The sequence below is a fragment of the Citrus sinensis genome, chromosome 3 (genome assembly GCF_022201045.2).
Source record: "Citrus sinensis cultivar Valencia sweet orange chromosome 3, DVS_A1.0, whole genome shotgun sequence".
In the NCBI taxonomy this organism is placed as follows: domain Eukaryota; kingdom Viridiplantae; phylum Streptophyta; class Magnoliopsida; order Sapindales; family Rutaceae; genus Citrus; species Citrus sinensis.
In genome coordinates this window covers 48,394,185-48,411,907 of record NC_068558.1, presented here as the reverse complement: position 1 = coordinate 48,411,907, position 17,723 = coordinate 48,394,185, and the positions used below count along the sequence as shown (strand labels likewise).

Below are 17,723 nucleotides of genomic sequence, written 5' to 3'. Positions count from 1 at the left end.
ACTATCGACGACAGCTGCAGAGTGTGCTTTGCAAGAAGGCAGGAAAGGTGATAAAAAGGGGCGTCAAATGCGCTGAACAGATTTGCTAATGTCAAGTGTCATAATGACATGCCATAAACGTTTATGGAACGGTGACATTTATAAATTCCCCATCAATTTAGATGGCATCTCGTAAAATTTACGGAACATGTATGATATGCTGTTGATAGTTTCAACAAATTCTGACTTCATAATAAAACTCTATATGACTATCATACTGATAACATGTCATATTATTAATTGATTTAATTAGTTAAATAAAATTAATTTCCCTTTAATAATTATTTTGTAGTAATAAGTATTAGTAAATTAGTATAAATATAATTTCACAGCTAACTTGGTTGCTCAGAATTACGTTGAAGCCTTAGATGGACCATCAAATATGGAGCCAAGTAAAAGAAAATCAACGAAGATTAGGGTATTTAATGAAGGAAAAGTCTTTGATGCTCTTAGAGCACTACTTATCAAATAGTAGATACTTTATTGTTCGTCATGTATATACTTTAATTAATCTTAATAATTTGCATATATACATAGTAAATAGTGAATGGTTAAGGAGTAATGTTTTAGGAACACCAAAAATTTTCTCTAATTTAATGCAATTGCATTTGCATGTGAATTTTAGAGGATATTATATTTCCTCCCATTTTATTGTTATTTGGTTATGATCCCCCTCAAAATTATTATTATTACTATATTTTCTACCATTGAAATCCTCGGGCTCGCATTTAAAGATTATAGCATTACAATCTCACACGTCGAGTGTCATAATAACTAGATCACTCCAATAACCCAAATGAATTTGCAGTAAGTTGCTAAAAAAGCCAGTTATGAGTTATTACTTAAATAGATCATGCTATGTTACATAACGTTCAATATAATGTAATGTATATCAACAGAAATATTGCAGTCAACAAATTCAAGCGCGTGTTTGATTTTAGGGTGCAATTACAAGTGTAATGTTAGGTACAATGTAGGATACACTTGGCCTAGTTACAACCCAGATTGTGAAATTTGAAAAGAGGATAAACGGAAAGAAGAAAGATTAATGGGCGTGGGGCTGTGGCGTGGCCTCCGCCTCCATTAGAAATGATATGTGTTTCGACTATTGTCAGACTCAGAGATTTATATTAGGTTAGACAACACTTTACACACTACACAGCTGTCTCGTTTCAAGAGAAAATCTATCCTCACAGATTTCCCCCATTAATGTCAAAATCCTATCCGATTCTCGTCGTCTGTCCACTGGCTTCTGCTAGCTAGCTAGGGCTCATCTCAATCACCGTTCTCGGTTCTCGATATAAAAGCCCTAGTTACTAGCTATATACAAAAGTTCCTTCAGAGACATCAACAGAACTTTCTCCTCTTGTCTTTGTGGGTTTAGGTTTCAGAGTGCAGCGCCTGCTAGTCCACTAGGTTTTGGGTGTTACTGAAATGGAGCTAGCTACCTTTACTCCAAAATGAGGAAGCAGAGAGGGTAATTAACCCGTCAGCTGGTTCGTGGATACCTCTGTGACGTACACTTTAGATATATATATATGCGCATCGTAAGGGTTTGCATGACCTCGGGGACGTGTTTGCCTTCTTCTGTCCTTGTTTGGATTGAAGGGAGCACCTCCACCTCCTGTATGTGTGTTGTGTAACATACACTTGTTCACCGTTTTCTCTATCTCTACAGTGTTCCTCTTTTTTTCTTTTTTTTTTCTTTTCGCTTTCTGTTGAATAATTGTTTCTCTACATTTTATGCGTAATATATGTCGTTGCTTTCATTAATTAATTAAAATTGAGGCTAACTATCCGTTTTTTTACACCTTCCACATTCTGTGATGTCAGATGTGCACGGTCAAATTAAAGTAAGAAATCAAGTCCGTGTTCTTATAGGGTGTGTTTGGTGTGTGGTATTGCATAAGATTAATTGTGGACCCAGCATTAATTTAAACCAATAACATGTTTGGGAGCAATTGAGCCTCATTGGGATTGGGCATCGGGAGGCGTGCTAATGCGGGAACTCCCGCATTAGCTTGTTTTTTTTTTTTTTAAATAACTTTAACTTTTAGTTTTACTTAATAATAATAAAAATTGATAAATATATAATTTTTAATTTATAATATAATATTATTTTTTATTTTTTTATTTTTATATCATAATTTATTAATAAATTTATAATTTAATATGATTAATAATAAATACTTAAAAGTATATAAAATATAATTTAATATTACACTATTTAATTATTGTAATATTAATATATAATATTTAATATTTTTAAATAATATAATATAATAAATAATAAATATTTAAATACGAATGAATTTCAATAATATTAATCTAAAATTAATAATAACATAAATAATAATATAAAATATTAGCACAATTCATTTTATAATTAAATTTCTAAAATATAAGACTTTTATATTTAGTTTTTTTAAGTACTAATAAATATTATTTTATAAATATATAATATAAATTAATCACAAAAAATTAATACAGTATAGTGCAACACCAAACATAATATAATTAAAAATTAATACAGTACAATACAGCACCAAACATAGTACAATATTGTTATAATACAGTGCTAATGTAATACAATATAATACAATATACCAACATAAAAATAATGTAATACAACATAATATAATATAATGTGTCAAACGCACCCATAACTTATAGTGAAGTGAGGGTGTGTTTGGTTGTAGTATTAAATTACTATTTACATTAAGTTAATACTAAATTTATGTTTGGGAAAACATGACAAGGGATTGGGGTGGGAGGCTAATGCGTCAGTTGACGCATTAGCTTTGTTTTTTTTTTTTTTCTTTTGCTTTTAACTTTTGCTTTTTGCTTTATTATTATTATTATAATACTAAAATAATAAATAAATATAGTTTTTAATTTAATATAATATTTTTATTTTATTTGTTTTTACATTATAATTATTAATATAAATTAATAAATAAATAATTTATCATTCAATAATAGTATATTTTTTTATTTTTACATTATAATTTATTAATAAATTTATAATTTATTATAGCTAATAAAAATATTTAAATATGAATAAATTTGAATAATATTAATTTAAAATTAATAATAATATAAATAATAACATAAAATATTAATGCAATTTAAATATATTAATATAATATAAAAACATTAATATAATATAATATTTAATTTAAATTAATTTAAAAAATAATACAGTATAGTATAGCACTAAATATTATATAATATTATTATAATACAGTACTAATATAATACAGTATAATATAATATATCAATATTAAAATAATATAATATAACATAATATAATATAGTAGGTAAAACACACCCTGAATTCCTGTGGTTGCGTGTGTCTTGCTCTTGCAGCTTACAGTGTACGTTGCGATAAAAAAAGAAGATAAATAAGAGGAATTGGCCGGGAAAGCGAAGAAAGAAGTTACTAAGACGAGACTACCAATTTTTGGCTTGTTGCATTACACTCTGAGGTTGCCTGCTTGTCGAACAATTTTTGGCAGAAATTAATTAATTATTTTACCAAGTACTGATAATATCACGGTCTATTAACGATGGTGTGACATGACCTTGACAGAAGGATCTCTCCAAATCGTATTTGAATTTTGCCTTCTTCACTTTGAAAATTTTGTATTTTTCTTTTGCCCCTAGTCGTTATTCAAATTTTTGTACAAGGATAATTTTTTAAAATCTCCCTTGAAATTTTAGATTGTTGCAAGTAAATGGTAAAAATTATTTTATTTGTAAAAAACCTCCTACCGTCAGTTAAAATTTTCATTGATTAATTATTAATTTTAAAAAGATAATATTACCTTAATAATAATTTATAGACCGACACAACTAAAGTACAAGGGCTGAAACTTACGATGCGTAAACCACTGACTTTATTTTTTTGATATTTTTACCCTTTACAATTCCAAATATTTATAATTTCATAAGTAATTAAAATAATTATTTTCACCATGATCAAGTTATTGATATTTCCTTAAAATCTTTTAAAAAAATTACAAACTTAAAAAATATATATAATTGTTTTGCTATAGGACAATTGGCTTGCACGCTAATTTAAGGCTCACAAGCGGCACACACAAACAATTTGCATTTCTTCTTCCCCTCTACTCTTAATGGATTCGGGAAGTTCAAATAACACAAACAACTTTTACTGCCCATCCCCATCATTACCCATTCAAAATGCATTATGACAAATTTCCAACAAGCTCCATAAACAAGAACAAATTTTAAATAGACCTACACATGAATTAGTGAGTTGTCAAATGTAAAAAAATTTAAGAAATACAAACTTTTACTATCAATCCCCATCATTACCCATTCAAAATATATCGTGACCGTTTTCGGGCAAGCGTCATACACAAAATAACAGCGAATTTACCGAGAAACAACAGAAAATTTAATAGAAAAACAGTAGCATATTTTTTTATAAATTTTAAGATTTGTAATTTTAATTTTTTTAAGATTTTAAGGAATTATCAATAACTTGATCATGGTGAAAATAATTGTTTTAATTACTTATGAAATTGTAAATATTTAGAATTGTGAGGGTAAAAATATCAAAAAAATAAAGTCAGTGGTTTACGCATCATAAGTTTCAGCCCTTGTACTTTAGTTGTGTCGATCTATAAATTATTATTGGGGGTAATATTATCTTTTCAAAGTTAACAGTTAGTCAATGGAATTTTTAACTGATGGTACGAGGTTTTTTTACAAATAAATTGATTTTCACCATTTACTTGCAACATGCTTAAATCTCATGAGAGGTTTTTAAAAATTACCCTTTTGTACAAGCATCAGGCAATATTTAGTCCCAAGATAAGGACCTGCGAAAATTATTAATCTATGTTTAGTGATTTTTTTTTTTAATTTAGTTCATTGACAATGTGACAAATCTAGTTTCTTTTCTTAAAATTTGAGCAGATTTAAACTTCTAATCTTTTATTTTAAAAAAAGAGATTTATTATCTCAACCAAATAACAGTTATCAAGAATGCCATTATTGCAACTCAGATAGTGCATGTATGTTTGGTGAATTGATCATTAATAGGAGGCAGAGTCGAATTTATTAATTTCTTAAGGCGCGGAGTCACTTTAATTTTTATGATTTGGTCGCCTGTCGCCTAACCCGTGAAAATAAAATTTAATTATTAATCATAATCAGATTCCTTTCATTAGACTAAGTATTCCATTAATTGTTAATTGTAGCCGTCCATCATTTTGTATTTTTGGGCTCTCCGTCGTTTTCCCTCCAATTAGTGGTCAATGCACTACCAATTAATTAATTAAGCGGCGGTTAGTAATTTTTTTAAAAATCTAAATAAACTAATTATAATATCTCATCAACTAATTAGTAAATATCACATCAATTAGGATAATTTTTTTAAGATAAAAATTTGGGATATATAGTTTTCAAAAAAAAAATTATGCATTAAAATACTAATGCTTTGGCCTTCATAGAAATTAAATAGTTGGGAGATGAATAATTTTAGAGATCCTAATTTATATCCTAATTGATGTAATATTCAAATCTTGGATGATAAAATATTAATTTTACTAATTATGAAATTTATTATCTAATAATTAAGTGAATCATGTAGTTGAGATCCAAATATTAGAATTTTAATTACTATTTGTGAGCTTTATCAACATATATTTTGAATTAATATTGTACTTTATAAATCCTAGTTAAAGTATTCAAAATTACAAGAAAAATAATATTTCATTTACAAATTTATCACCATGTTGATAAAGGTAAATGATTGTAACAAGTAACAACTCACAAGTTCTAAAAAAAATGACGAAAAGAAAAAAATTAAAATTGTGTAAAATTTTGAACCATGCAGCTGCATACAGTTAAAAATTTGGATTGAATATAATGTGATGGTGTTTTTTTTTTCACAGAATATAACATGTTCGTTTAAAAAAAATAAATGAGAATAAACTTAATATAACAATAAGTTATTATTTTTCTATACCTCATATTGGGAAATATGCCTTCACATAATAAAAATGATATGTATAGTAAAAAATATATATGTTTCGTTACATTAAATGTTTTGAATACAGTAAAAGAATTTTCTAAAACTATTTGAGATAATAGTTTATTCTTTAGAATTAGTTATTAAATCATTAGATAATATATACAAAATTTACATTCAGAGAAAAACATTAAAAAAAATATAAACTTTTAGATTTTGAAGATAACTTGCATATTTCAAATGCTATATAAATATAGGTACTAATTTTTTTAAAACTATATCCATCTATTTTATTAATTTTTATACATTGAATTTGACATTAATTATTAATGTCATGAATCCTTTATCTCTATGTTATTTGTATTAAGAATAATTTCAAATAATAAATTTTTAATAATATCTCTTTTAAATTATAACCTCTTTCATAATAAAATTAATTGATCTTATCATTAGGACTAAAAAAAAAAAATCAGTTGAATCTCTCCACTCCGTTATCCACGTCGGCACTAACAAAATAAAAGGAAAAGAACGAGAAAGAAATACAACAAAAATTCAAAGGCCGCCTTAAAGGATTAAAACATAAAAAATAAAAATAAAAACTTGTCAAACAATATACGGTTGGCCATACTCCAACACACACGATCACGCATGTGGACCAAAACAAAACAAAACAAAACAAATGAAGGAACCAAATTTACCAAACAAAACGAAACCAGCACGCACAACCTAACATATTCTATATATATGAACCAGGGCAGGCGACGGTGGGGGGGACGTGGGCTTCGGTTTTTCATTCATTCATTTCATTTTTCATTAATCATTCTATGCTTTCTTTCTAGCCATTTGCTCTTTGCGATTATAGATAACGCCGCCAGCTCACTATTTTAGGGTTTCAAGTTCGTAACATTTGTGCATTTTTTTTTTCCGATCCTCTGTTTCTTTGAGAAAGAGATTGAGTCAAGGGAGAGAGAGAGTGGGGGGTTTTCATAATGAGAGACGTGAACACGGATCTATTTGACCCGAGAACAGAAATGGATTCGGATATCTCGCGTATTGCTTCTTCCTCCGATGGAGATTTTGGGTTCGCTTTTAATGATAGTAATTTCTCAGACCGGCTTCTTCGGATCGAGATCATGGGTGACCCTCCGGAGAGCAGGTCCGACGGAGAGGGGTGCACTAGTATCGCCGATTGGGCTAGGGACCGTAAGAGGCGAAGAGCAGACACCCAGAAGGACAACGGTCAGTTTTTTTTTTAATTTCTTGAAATTTTTTTCCAATTTTCCTGTATGGTTACTGTTTGTTTGGCTAGATATTTGTGGATAAAGATAGAAAGGAGGGTGGTTTTGGCCAATTGAAAGTTTGCATCTTTGTTTTGCAGCTGTGAGAAAGCTGAGGAAAGTGAATATTGAGATTTGAGCTGTAATTTGTTTATCAAAATTTGATTTTGTTGTGCCTGAAAAATGAGGAGTACGTAATGCAGTCTAAATTTTGAGTTTTGTTGTTTGGTCTCGTAAAAGCTGGTATAATTCATGGAAGCATATAACCCCCAGTGTCCAATCAATGTCATTTTGAATGAAGAATTCTAGTTGAAGCTTTGATTTGATTTTCTTTTGTTCTAAAATATTGTTGGGGCGGGGGATTTGTGCTGTTCATCATATAAAGCTGAGTTAATGTAGCAAATACTTTGTGGATGATTGGCTGCAAAAAATGAGTTCTCATATGTTATATTAGCCTATTTTCTGTTGTGGGAAAAAGATTTAATCTGCCTACGAGTCTTTTTAGGGCTTGGAAAATGTGTAAGAATAAAGATTGTATTACTTTTTTATTAGTGAATGTTTGAGCCTATTCATAAGCATGGGGGCCTTTCCTTGCTTCCCTGGCATATGATATGGTTTGATGTTGATTGGCATTTACAACTAATTTTCAGGTTTGGATCTCTCTGCTTGCCCTGAGGAGCAGATTTTAAACCAGCCCGATATGGATGATTGTGTGGGCTGTGAAAACCAAGATGAGGAAGTGGAGGCAATGATTGAAGGGTCACCCTCAGGTAGTGAAAAGGTTTTCTATGAATTTACATTTTCCTTTTGGTGTTTCTTTAAAGTATACAGATCTTTTCGTTCTGTCAAATTAGTAATGAGTAAGTGTCCTGTATGACCTTTCTTTTTTTTTAATAGATTGTGTACTTATTGGGAAGATAAGATATAGTAATATTATTTTTTCTCCCGCGCCCCAGGGGGGGGGGGGGGGGTGGTGGTTTGTGCACGTGTTAGTCTTTAGTTTAAGACTGAACAATGTCATAATGTGCCCATGAGGTTTCTGGATTCGATAAGGCATTATATGTCCAATACAACACTTGGTAGATTATTTTTGTTTAATGGGTTGTTTGATGAAGAACTCGTGTAATCTTTAGAGTAAATGAATATGTTTCTTTCTATAACTCTTTGGCTATCTGTTTTGGATTTGTCCATGGTCGTTCTACTCTGAATGTTGTGACTCTTGCAGGTGATGAAGCTGCAAATGGAAATGAGTCAAGCTGGAGCATGGATTGTTCTACAGTTGTGAGAGTTAAAACATTACACATAAGCTCTCCAATCTTAGCGGCAAAAAGTCCATTTTTCTACAAAGTAGGGTTATGATTTTGCTCTGTGGTGTTTTTAAAATTTTGGTGCAATCACTAATAGATGTTTTCTATCACATGATTCTGAATCTTTTTTGTTTATCTGTTGTAGCTATTCTCAAATGGGATGAAGGAGTCAGAACAACGACATGTAGCGCTGCGTATCAATGCATCTGGTATGGTCAATTTTTATTGGCTGTTATTTGATAAATAATTATTCTTTATCTTTGTAAGATTTCTTGCTTGAGGTCCTTTGCTTATTATTGGATAATTAAATTTACCAGTGCTACTTTTAATAAGTTCTTTCTTTTCTTGAGCAGAGGAAGCTGCCCTCATGGAACTTCTGAATTTTATGTACAGCAATACTTTATCGACTACTGCAGCTCCTGCATTGCTTGATGTGCTTATGGCTGCGGACAAGTTTGAGGTTGCTTCATGCATGCGATACTGCAGCCGTCTATTGAGGAATATGCCCATGACTCCAGAGTCTGCATTGCTTTATCTGGAGCTTCCCTCCAGTGTCCTGATGGGTGAAGCAGTCCAGCCATTGACCGATGCTGCGAGACAGTACCTTGCATCTCGATATAAGGACATGACCAAGTAGGTTCTTGCTTGTATGGGATTGTATTCTTGACTGTTCTACTGGATTCCTTATTTAGAAGGTTTAAATGCTTGTGAGACTTTAACGCTTCTAATATTTGGGAAGCTTATGCATGAGGTTTTCATTTTTACCAGGTTCCAAGATGAGGTAATGGCCTTGCCCCTTGCTGGAGTTGAGGCAATATTGTCTAGTGATGATCTTCAAATTGCTTCTGAAGATGCTGTATATGATTTTGTGTTAAAGTGGGCCAGAGCCCAGTACCCGAGAGTGGAGGAGCGACGTGAGGTTTTGGGCTCACGTCTTGCACGCTTCATTCGCTTTCCTCACATGACCTGCCGGAAGCTAAAGAAGGTTTTAACCTGTAATGACTTTGATCATGATGTTGCGTCCAAGTTAGTGCTTGAAGCTCTGTTCTTTAAGGCTGAAGCCCCACATCGACAACGAACCTTGGCGGCAGAGGAGTCGGTCACCTTGAATCGACGCTTTGTTGAACGTGCATACAAGTATCGGCCCGTCAAAGTAGTAGAATTTGAGCGTCCTCGGCAACAATGTGTGGTTTACCTGGACTTGAAGCGGGAGGAGTGTGAAAATTTGTTCCCATCTGGACGCGTCTACTCTCAAGCATTTCACTTGGGTGGGCAAGGGTTCTTCCTCTCTGCACACTGCAACATGGACCAGCAGAGCTCTTTCCATTGTTTTGGGTTGTTCTTGGGGATGCAGGAAAAGGGGTCAGTGAGTTTTGCTGTGGATTACGAGTTTGCAGCCAGGTCAAAGCCTACTGAGGAGTTTGTTAGCAAATACAAAGGCAACTACACATTCACTGGAGGCAAGGCAGTTGGATACCGAAACTTATTTGCCATACCATGGACATCCTTCATGGCGGATGATAGTCTTTACTTCATCAATGGTATCCTCCACCTCAGGGCTGAGCTTACTATCAGGCACTGACTCTTGCATCATTAGAGTCTTTCTTGTTGAGGCTTCCAATTGATTTAAAACTTTTGGTAGCACTAACCTCTTTTGTTTCTCTCATGTTGAATGTAATAAGTAGGCATTCAGCGCTATAGATACTTGTGTTCAGAGGTTCATATACAATTAGAATTTGCTTTGTGTCATGTTATTATTACTGGGATGAGTTGTGTTTGGGAAATGGAAACTGAGAGGGAGAATATGTAAAATGTGGTTGGTTCCTGGAACGATGAGTTTGTATTCTGACAGGTTTCAGCTGAAGAATGCAGCTCTTTTAGAACTCTATTTTGTCAAACTTGCATTTGTGTGCTTACTGCTTAGTAGGTACCTCTGCCTCGATGACAATATTTGACCGTTAGAAGACTGTATTTTGGTCTCATGCGTTCTGAATGTCTCTTCCCATATTTTTAAATACCGGAGCGGGCTTTTTGGACTCAGGTCTTGTCCGAGCTTTGACGGGGAATTTGTTTTGAGATTTGGATTATGGTTGGGACCTGGTCAGATTTGGCTAATACCATGAGGGTATTAGAATGGTGTTATGGAGCGGGGAGATCTAAGACATGATTTTGAAGTCTATAGACCAATTGGTGGTATAGGGTGTCAATTTTGGCAGAAGAAATCTGACCTTAGACTTTTAAGGTTGTGGGCAAATTGGGGTCTTGGAGAGAAAGGTTGAAGTTTGGGTAGAAGGTGAGTAAGGCACTTCTTGCATAAATAAATAAAATTAAAAAATTAGAAAAAAAAATCCTGATGGCTGGTTATCCACCGACCGTGCATGCTTAGGGTCTAAATTTAAAATGGTCTTGTAGGATTTATTAATGTGCAAATCTACCAAAAGTTTGGCATGATTCCGGTGCTTGACTTGTCCTACTTTATGATGGGACCATCAATTAGCAACGCACATGTACAGCACACAAGCAAAAATAAAAGTGTAATCTTTTGACACCCATCAAAAGGTAAACCCTATCTTACATGCATGTAAGATACATTCCACTCACATGAATAGTGTATGTGTGGGACCCACATATCATTCATGTGAGAGGAATGTATCTTACATGCATGTAAGATAGAAGGACCCCCCATCAAAATTCTTTATAAAATTTATTTTTAAATAATTTAAATAACGTAACACATATTAATTTTTTTTATCTTAAATAAAAATTTAATTAAACATTTAAATAAATTATTTTTAATTAAATTTTTTACATCCACCCCATCTCATAATTTATATTTATATCTTAAATTTTAATTAAAACTTTTTAAATATGAAATTTTTCTGTGTAATTTTAAAAAATAATTTTTTGAGTAAAATTTTGCGGGACAATAGTTAGTTGTAATATATGAATTTATATTTTATCAATTAAATTAAGGATATTTTAAAAAATAATATTAAAAAAGTGGTGTTATAAAGATTTTAGATAGGTGTTAAAAGCCAACCGAAATAAAAATATAAAAAAAATTATTTTGAAGAAATTACGTCTTCTTGAACTTATTTATTTGAAGGAGATTGTTATGTTACATAATCATATAACATACATGATTATATAGTAGCCAACGGTTATAAAAATATAAGATAATAAAATCATATTATTTCTACGATTGTTTAATAAAAATCCAACGACTGCTACATAATCATATATGTTACGTAATTATGTAACATAAAAAAAGCCTATTTGAATTGTATACTTTGAATATATGCTAATCGCATAATATCCGGTGTTTGTCTCTTTCCTTTTGTGCAATTCAAGGAAAAAAAGGGGCAGATGGTTATATTGAAACAGATTGGGGCAGTCGGGGCATCCGGCCCGTTTTACATTTTATAGAAAAATGATATAGGACCTCGGTCCTGACTCCTTGTCTGTAACTATAGCAAGTATAATCGATCAACACAGTCCACTGATGTTCGATTCTATGCTCCCTTGTAGGACCCATTCACAATGAACGGTAGCGATAAACTAACAGATGCCATTAGCAAAAAGTAAACATAAAAAAAGATAATAATAATAGTAAATTTTAAAAAAAGTGAATTACAACAGTAAGCATAAAATTAATCGGAGCCACGTATACTTTACCGTTCCACGTGCACTTTATTCATCCATCCATCTGTAGCCTAGCCTTGTAAAGAACTCTTCACGCTGATATCGGTTCAAGAAGAACAAAAGAGAAAAATGCAAGCACGCGAGTGGTTGCTTGTACGACAAGTTTGAAAGGCAAACTCCCAAGCCCAAGCTTCATATTTAAAATATTGAGGTATAGCCAACGCAAAAATATACATAGCAATATACATAGCGAGAGAAGAGAGAAGAGAGACCGAAAAACAAAAGTAAAGGAAAAAGATGCCGAAGAACAAGGGAAAGGGAGGAAAGAATCGGAAGCGAGGAAAGAACGAGGCGGACGACGAGAAACGCGAGCTGATATTCAAGGAAGACGGTCAAGAATACGCGCAGGTGCTTCGGATGCTGGGGAACGGTCGATGCGAGGCCATGTGCATCGACGGCGCCAAGCGTCTCTGCCACATCCGTGGTAAGATGCACAAAAAGGTTTGGATTGGTGCGGGTGATATTATTCTTGTCGGTTTGAGAGATTATCAAGACGATAAAGCCGATGTTATTTTGAAATACATGCCTGATGAGGCCCGCTTGCTCAAGGCTTACGGTGAATTGCCTGAGACTACTAGGTTGAACGAAGGGATTGCTGCCGGTATTGATGACGACGATGAAGCTGGTCCCGATAATTATATTGAGTTTGAGGATGAGGATATTGATAGGATCTAATCTTTCTCTTTTTATATTTTTTTGTTGCATGCCATGCATGCTTTCTTTGTTGTTAATTTTATGATGAAATCGATATGCTTAGTTTTATGTAATATCAGCGGGTTACTTATATTTTGGAAAAAGAAAAGGAAAAAAAAGCTTTATATTGACGATCTCATAATTGTGTAACCGATGATCAGATAATTGTAGTAGGCACCATGATGATGGAAGGTTGTTTTCTTTGAGGTTACTGTGTAATGGTTGTTTTCTATGAGGTTACTGTTTAAAGAACGTGTTGGAGTACGTAATTTATTTGGTTGTTAATTTGATTTCTTCAAGGCTTCTCTTGGTGCATGTTGTATTTAATTAGTTAACTATTATTGGCAAGTTCCTGGCTAGTATCATGTTCTAGTTGGGATGCGTCTTAAGTGCTGCAGCAGACCTTAGGAAAAATAATTGCACTGAGCATGTAGATAAAGATGAGTTATATGTTCTGTGTTCAATTATTATGTAACATAAAGCATGCCTAGCACAGTAGAGAGCGGGTTTCGAATGCATGCATAACACCCATAGTTGTTTAACTTGTACGGTGATGAAGGTTGTAGAATCAAGCTGCTTATAGATTAAGCTAATAACTGATCTCAGGATGAGGAATATGTCCTGGTGATCAGGGTGGACAGATATGGACTGCTTACTCATAACCCTTGATCTGGCATATGCTGTCTCTATTCTCTTTTTTGATTTATCGAAAAGGATTGTATCACTATGACGTGATTCCTGCAACCTACTCTTATTGGGAAATTTACACTAATAACCAAAAAAACTTTGCTTTTTTTCATCTTAACCCCCCAAAAATATTTCTATCAACATTAGCCATTAAACAACATTTGAGTCCAAAATACCCCTCCCTCATCTCTTCCCCAACACTCTCTTTCTCTCATCTCTCCCAAACCGATCCAACTCCCATCATCGGCGGCGACATCAACCCCGTCGGCGGCGGCTCCATCTCTCACCGGCATCCGATCTACGATCCACAACCTTCAACAAAACCTAGGTTAGTCATTTTTCTTATTTTCATTAATTTAAAATGAGATTTTAGAATAATAATAGTTATAGCTTGAGATTGATAATGGTGGTGATGATGTTTGTGGTGGTTGGTGGTGTTTGGGAGTACTGTTTTTGATTTTGGAGTGATTGCGCTTAATTTTGGGGGTGGGGAGGGAGGGGGGCAGGGCGCGCGCCGGCGCCCATCGCTGGGCAGCAGCGCGCGCCCATGCGCGGCCTGCGGTCGCACCAAATCTGGTGCGACAGCAAGCCTCACGCACCAGATTGGTGCGACAGGCGCGCGCCTGTCGCACGAGTTTTTTGGAGCGACAGGCGCCTGTCGCACCAAAAAATTAGAGTTTTTTTTTTACGATTTAATTTTTTATTTCTGTAAATATAATGTAATAATTTTATAAATATTACAGATACATGGCGAAATCAGAATCACCGGATATTGAAGTAGGCAAGATGTATTTTCGTTATGCTGATCACTTTCCTGGTCGAATTTCGAGCATGTGTATGTTATCTTCGGTCGTAAAAGCTATCGAGGAAAAATTAACAAACCGGCAGTTGAGTATGTTCAAAAAGGATATATTTGGGCATTTCTTGGAGTGTCGAAGTTTTCCATTTAGTGGGGTAATTTTGCATAATCTTTTACTGCGTCAAGTGGCCCATGAAGAAGATAGCCGTGAGGATCAGTTATGGTTTCAAATTGGTAAGCATTTGATTCGCTTGTCAATTGTCGAATGGTGCTTGGTTACTGGACTTTCATTTGGTGTTGATACCAATGAAAAAAATGATGAAATGGAGCAGAGGCTACGGAATACGTATTTTGGTGGTGTGCATCGTAAGATTAATGTGAAGCAATTTGATGCCGTATTTAAGGAGTTGAATTTCGAGGAAATAGACGATATGGACGCATTAAAGATTGCGATGTTTTATTTTGCGGACAGAGTACTAAATGCAAGAAAAAATCACTGTCAAATTAATTTCGATTGGCTTGACCAAGTTGATGATATTCAGTACTTCCGAAAGCGTCCATGGGGTCTATTGTCGTGGAAAATGATTTATGAGAGTCTTGACAATGCACTGTTCGAAAAAGACGAGAAATTTAAGAAGACTCGGTTGAAAAATCCAGATCATAATATTGAAAAATACAATCTTTACGGATTTACGTCTGGGGTGCAGGTGCTTTTTTTTGTTTATTAATAAGTTTTATAGTATTAAATATTTGATAGTTGTTTTATTTGATTTTTCACTTTGGTTGTTGTAGGCTTGGATTTATGAAGCAATCGGAGGGTTACCATCAACATGGGTCGTCAAAACGAAGAGTAAGATTCCCCGCATTCTGCAATGGAAGCCTATGGCGTCTTCGAGAATCAACTTTGCGGAGGTTTATTCGTTCTTCAACGACGAATCTCGTCTTGTAAGTAATATGTATTACTTATTTTTTTAACTTTACTAAATTTAAGTTGGGTTTACTTACTTAAATTTTTCAATTAAATTTATGGCAGACGGATGTTTTACAAACTCTTGAGCCAAATTCAAAGGAGAGTAGCAGAAAATATTGGCTCTCTGTGAAGGATTACTTGCCAAGCATTCCAGACTGGGTTCATAAGGTCGGTATACTGTAAGTACAAAAATTTTTTTTATCGAAATTTTTGACTTTTCATTTAGTAATTTTAAATGATACTTTATACAGCACCAACCCTCAATCAACGCGATGCCGTCGGTTACAAGACAATCGGACGAGCATGACGATCATGACGACATACCAAACCCAATACCAGAGCAGCGTCATGACACTTTTGAGCAGCATCATGACGCTTTTGAGCAGCGTCATGACGCTTTTGAGCAGCGTCATGACGCTTTTGAGCAGCGTCATGACGCTTTTGAGGATGAGGTGGCTGTTGATGACCAGCAGCAAACAGACAACTCTGATGACGCACGGGATTCTGAGGTTATAAATAATATACGATATTTTTCACTTTGGTTGTTATTATTTTTTTCTTTTGTATTAGTCGAGGACAAAGCAGTTTAATGATTACGTACGACGACGGCTGGATAAGATTGATCGTAACGTGTATGAAATAAAGTCAGAATTAAAAGATTTTAAAGAAACCGTTGTTGGCTTCATCGACACATTTTCTAAACGTCCAAATAAGGATTCTCCCACTGCACGCTCGTATGCGGTAAGCTAATTTATATTAAATAATTATGTTCGTTTAACTTTTAATTTGATAATTATTTAATATGTTCTTTTTGGCGATTGTACAGGCCCCGGATGACTATGGAGTGTATACTGACGTGGGCAATGAAAATTTGTCTACGCCCACGTCATTGGTTAGTTTCTACGGGGATGTTAGTGGGGAGAGCGTGCAGGTGTTCACAGAGGTGCCTCCGGGCGTTAGTAAGTTCGGCCGCGCGTACATACCGTCGTATGTTTATAACAGTCCTTACATGATTCCTCCGGTCAGGCGAGGACAGAACGTCCGGAGGTTACCTCGACCCCAAATCATGGAGCATGCGATTGACATGAGTACGAGTGTGGATGTAAATCCGCTGAGAGGATTGGAGGACTCTAGTTGGTTTGCTGAGTTTGATCGATGGTTCACTGGTGATATCAGAGTCCGCCGGAACGTCCAGCACCCGCGGTCATTCTTTCAAATAATTTTGGGGACAGCTTCGATGGGATGGCTAGGCGATGAGGTATTTATATTTTCCTCGTGGTGTATACTGTTGTGTATTTGTGTATAATTTTTTTTTTAAATCGTAATATTTCTATTTCTCTACAGCATATTCACGAGTATCTCCGCTTGATTAGCGGGAAACAACGGCAGTATCCAAATGCCTTACTCCAACGTGTCACACATACGGACACATTTTTTTGGGTAACGTGCCGACAAAACTTACAAATACTATTTAATTTCTTTAATTATTGCCTTTAAGTTTAATTAATTTATGCATTTCTTGGTTATCTATGTACTAGGTGTTCTTGAATCAGTTATGGAATAACGGGAATTGTGCAGTCGATTCAATGGTATTCGACGACCGCTTGAATAGTTATCTGTGTGGGCGACAGCACACAATGTCAAAATTAATGACGGATGTCGATATGGTATGTATTTTATTACATTTCACATGTTCTATAATGAAAATATTCGAGGAGTTGTTTTTTCTTTGTTGTATTTCAATTTCATATATAACGAACATGTTTTTAAATTTTTATATGCAGTTACTCATCCCTGTTAACTTGGACGGCGCGCATTGGGTACTAGCACGAGTTGACTTTCGGAAAAATAAAGTCTGGATTTATGACTCATTACTCACATTTCGCGACGACAAAAGGTACAAGTTGAAATTCAAGCCACTTGAAGTTATATTCCCTCGCTGGTTGGAATATGTTGGCTTCTACAATATACGACCTGAGTTGCGGAGTGAAGACCCGTGGAAAGTTATCGCAGTTAAGAGCGCGCCACAACAAGAGCCTGGAACTGGCGATTGCGGTGTTTTTGTATTGATGGTTACGATGTATTTAATGTTCGGGCTTAGGTTGGAGTTTAACGCTAGTCATGTCGAGTACTTTAGAAAGAAGATTGCGGTTGATATATTTAATGACGATATTATATTGTAGACCTATGTAGTAATTTCAATGTTGAAATTTACATTTTTTTTAATTTCCGCACTTAATTTTAT

The 17,723-nt window shown here is 34.1% G+C and overlaps 4 protein-coding genes across 5 annotated transcripts; all 4 read left to right on the top strand.

Annotated features, from left to right (window-relative positions):
* Positions 1 to 6,722: 6,722 nt before the first annotated feature.
* On the top strand, positions 6,723 to 10,510 carry LOC127901038 (BTB/POZ domain-containing protein POB1-like). 2 transcript variants are annotated; one of them, XM_052436897.1, is made up of 6 exons: positions 6,723 to 7,282; positions 7,971 to 8,090; positions 8,546 to 8,667; positions 8,773 to 8,836; positions 8,981 to 9,260; positions 9,396 to 10,510. In XM_052436897.1, the coding sequence occupies exons 1-6, from the start codon at positions 7,033 to 7,035 to the stop codon at positions 10,207 to 10,209; spliced, it is 1,650 nt and encodes a 549-aa protein (XP_052292857.1). In that variant the 5' UTR covers positions 6,723 to 7,032; the 3' UTR covers positions 10,210 to 10,510. The 2 variants fall into 2 exon arrangements, with proteins under 2 accessions (XP_052292857.1, XP_052292858.1); XM_052436898.1 differs by lacking the exon at positions 6,723 to 7,282 and adding an exon at positions 7,489 to 7,510.
* Positions 10,511 to 12,483: 1,973 nt separating this feature from the next.
* Positions 12,484 to 13,228, top strand: LOC127901042 (eukaryotic translation initiation factor 1A-like). The gene has a single exon (XM_052436902.1). The coding sequence runs from the start codon at positions 12,567 to 12,569 to the stop codon at positions 13,002 to 13,004; it is 438 nt and encodes a 145-aa protein (XP_052292862.1). The 5' UTR covers positions 12,484 to 12,566; the 3' UTR covers positions 13,005 to 13,228.
* A 133-nt stretch (positions 13,229 to 13,361) lies between these two features.
* Positions 13,362 to 15,498, top strand: LOC127901040 (uncharacterized). Its single transcript, XM_052436900.1, has 3 exons — positions 13,362 to 14,037; positions 14,453 to 15,215; positions 15,301 to 15,498. The coding sequence occupies exons 1-3, from the start codon at positions 13,700 to 13,702 to the stop codon at positions 15,481 to 15,483; spliced, it is 1,284 nt and encodes a 427-aa protein (XP_052292860.1). The 5' UTR covers positions 13,362 to 13,699; the 3' UTR covers positions 15,484 to 15,498.
* A 28-nt stretch (positions 15,499 to 15,526) lies between these two features.
* On the top strand, positions 15,527 to 17,704 carry LOC127901039 (uncharacterized). The gene is made up of 7 exons (XM_052436899.1): positions 15,527 to 15,646; positions 15,730 to 15,987; positions 16,049 to 16,219; positions 16,305 to 16,736; positions 16,823 to 16,918; positions 17,017 to 17,145; positions 17,263 to 17,704. The coding sequence occupies exons 2-7, from the start codon at positions 15,751 to 15,753 to the stop codon at positions 17,659 to 17,661; spliced, it is 1,464 nt and encodes a 487-aa protein (XP_052292859.1). The 5' UTR covers positions 15,527 to 15,646; positions 15,730 to 15,750; the 3' UTR covers positions 17,662 to 17,704.
* The last annotated feature ends 19 nt before the right edge of the window (positions 17,705 to 17,723 follow it).

Coding starts and splice junctions, on each gene's coding strand:
- LOC127901038 (XM_052436897.1), top strand. CDS start 7,033: ATGAGAGACGTGAACACGGATCTATTTGACCCGAGAACAGAAATGGAT. Junction 7,283..7,970: donor AGACACCCAGAAGGACAACG/GTCAGTTTTTTT, acceptor ACTAATTTTCAG/GTTTGGATCTCTCTGCTTGC. Junction 8,837..8,980: donor GCTGCGTATCAATGCATCTG/GTATGGTCAATT, acceptor TTTCTTGAGCAG/AGGAAGCTGCCCTCATGGAA.
- LOC127901042 (XM_052436902.1), top strand. CDS start 12,567: ATGCCGAAGAACAAGGGAAAGGGAGGAAAGAATCGGAAGCGAGGAAAG.
- LOC127901040 (XM_052436900.1), top strand. CDS start 13,700: ATGCTGTCTCTATTCTCTTTTTTGATTTATCGAAAAGGATTGTATCAC. Junction 14,038..14,452: donor CAACCTTCAACAAAACCTAG/GTTAGTCATTTT, acceptor TAAATATTACAG/ATACATGGCGAAATCAGAAT. Junction 15,216..15,300: donor GATTTACGTCTGGGGTGCAG/GTGCTTTTTTTT, acceptor TGGTTGTTGTAG/GCTTGGATTTATGAAGCAAT.
- LOC127901039 (XM_052436899.1), top strand. CDS start 15,751: ATGCCGTCGGTTACAAGACAATCGGACGAGCATGACGATCATGACGAC. Junction 16,737..16,822: donor TGGGATGGCTAGGCGATGAG/GTATTTATATTT, acceptor ATTTCTCTACAG/CATATTCACGAGTATCTCCG. Junction 17,146..17,262: donor TAATGACGGATGTCGATATG/GTATGTATTTTA, acceptor TTTTATATGCAG/TTACTCATCCCTGTTAACTT.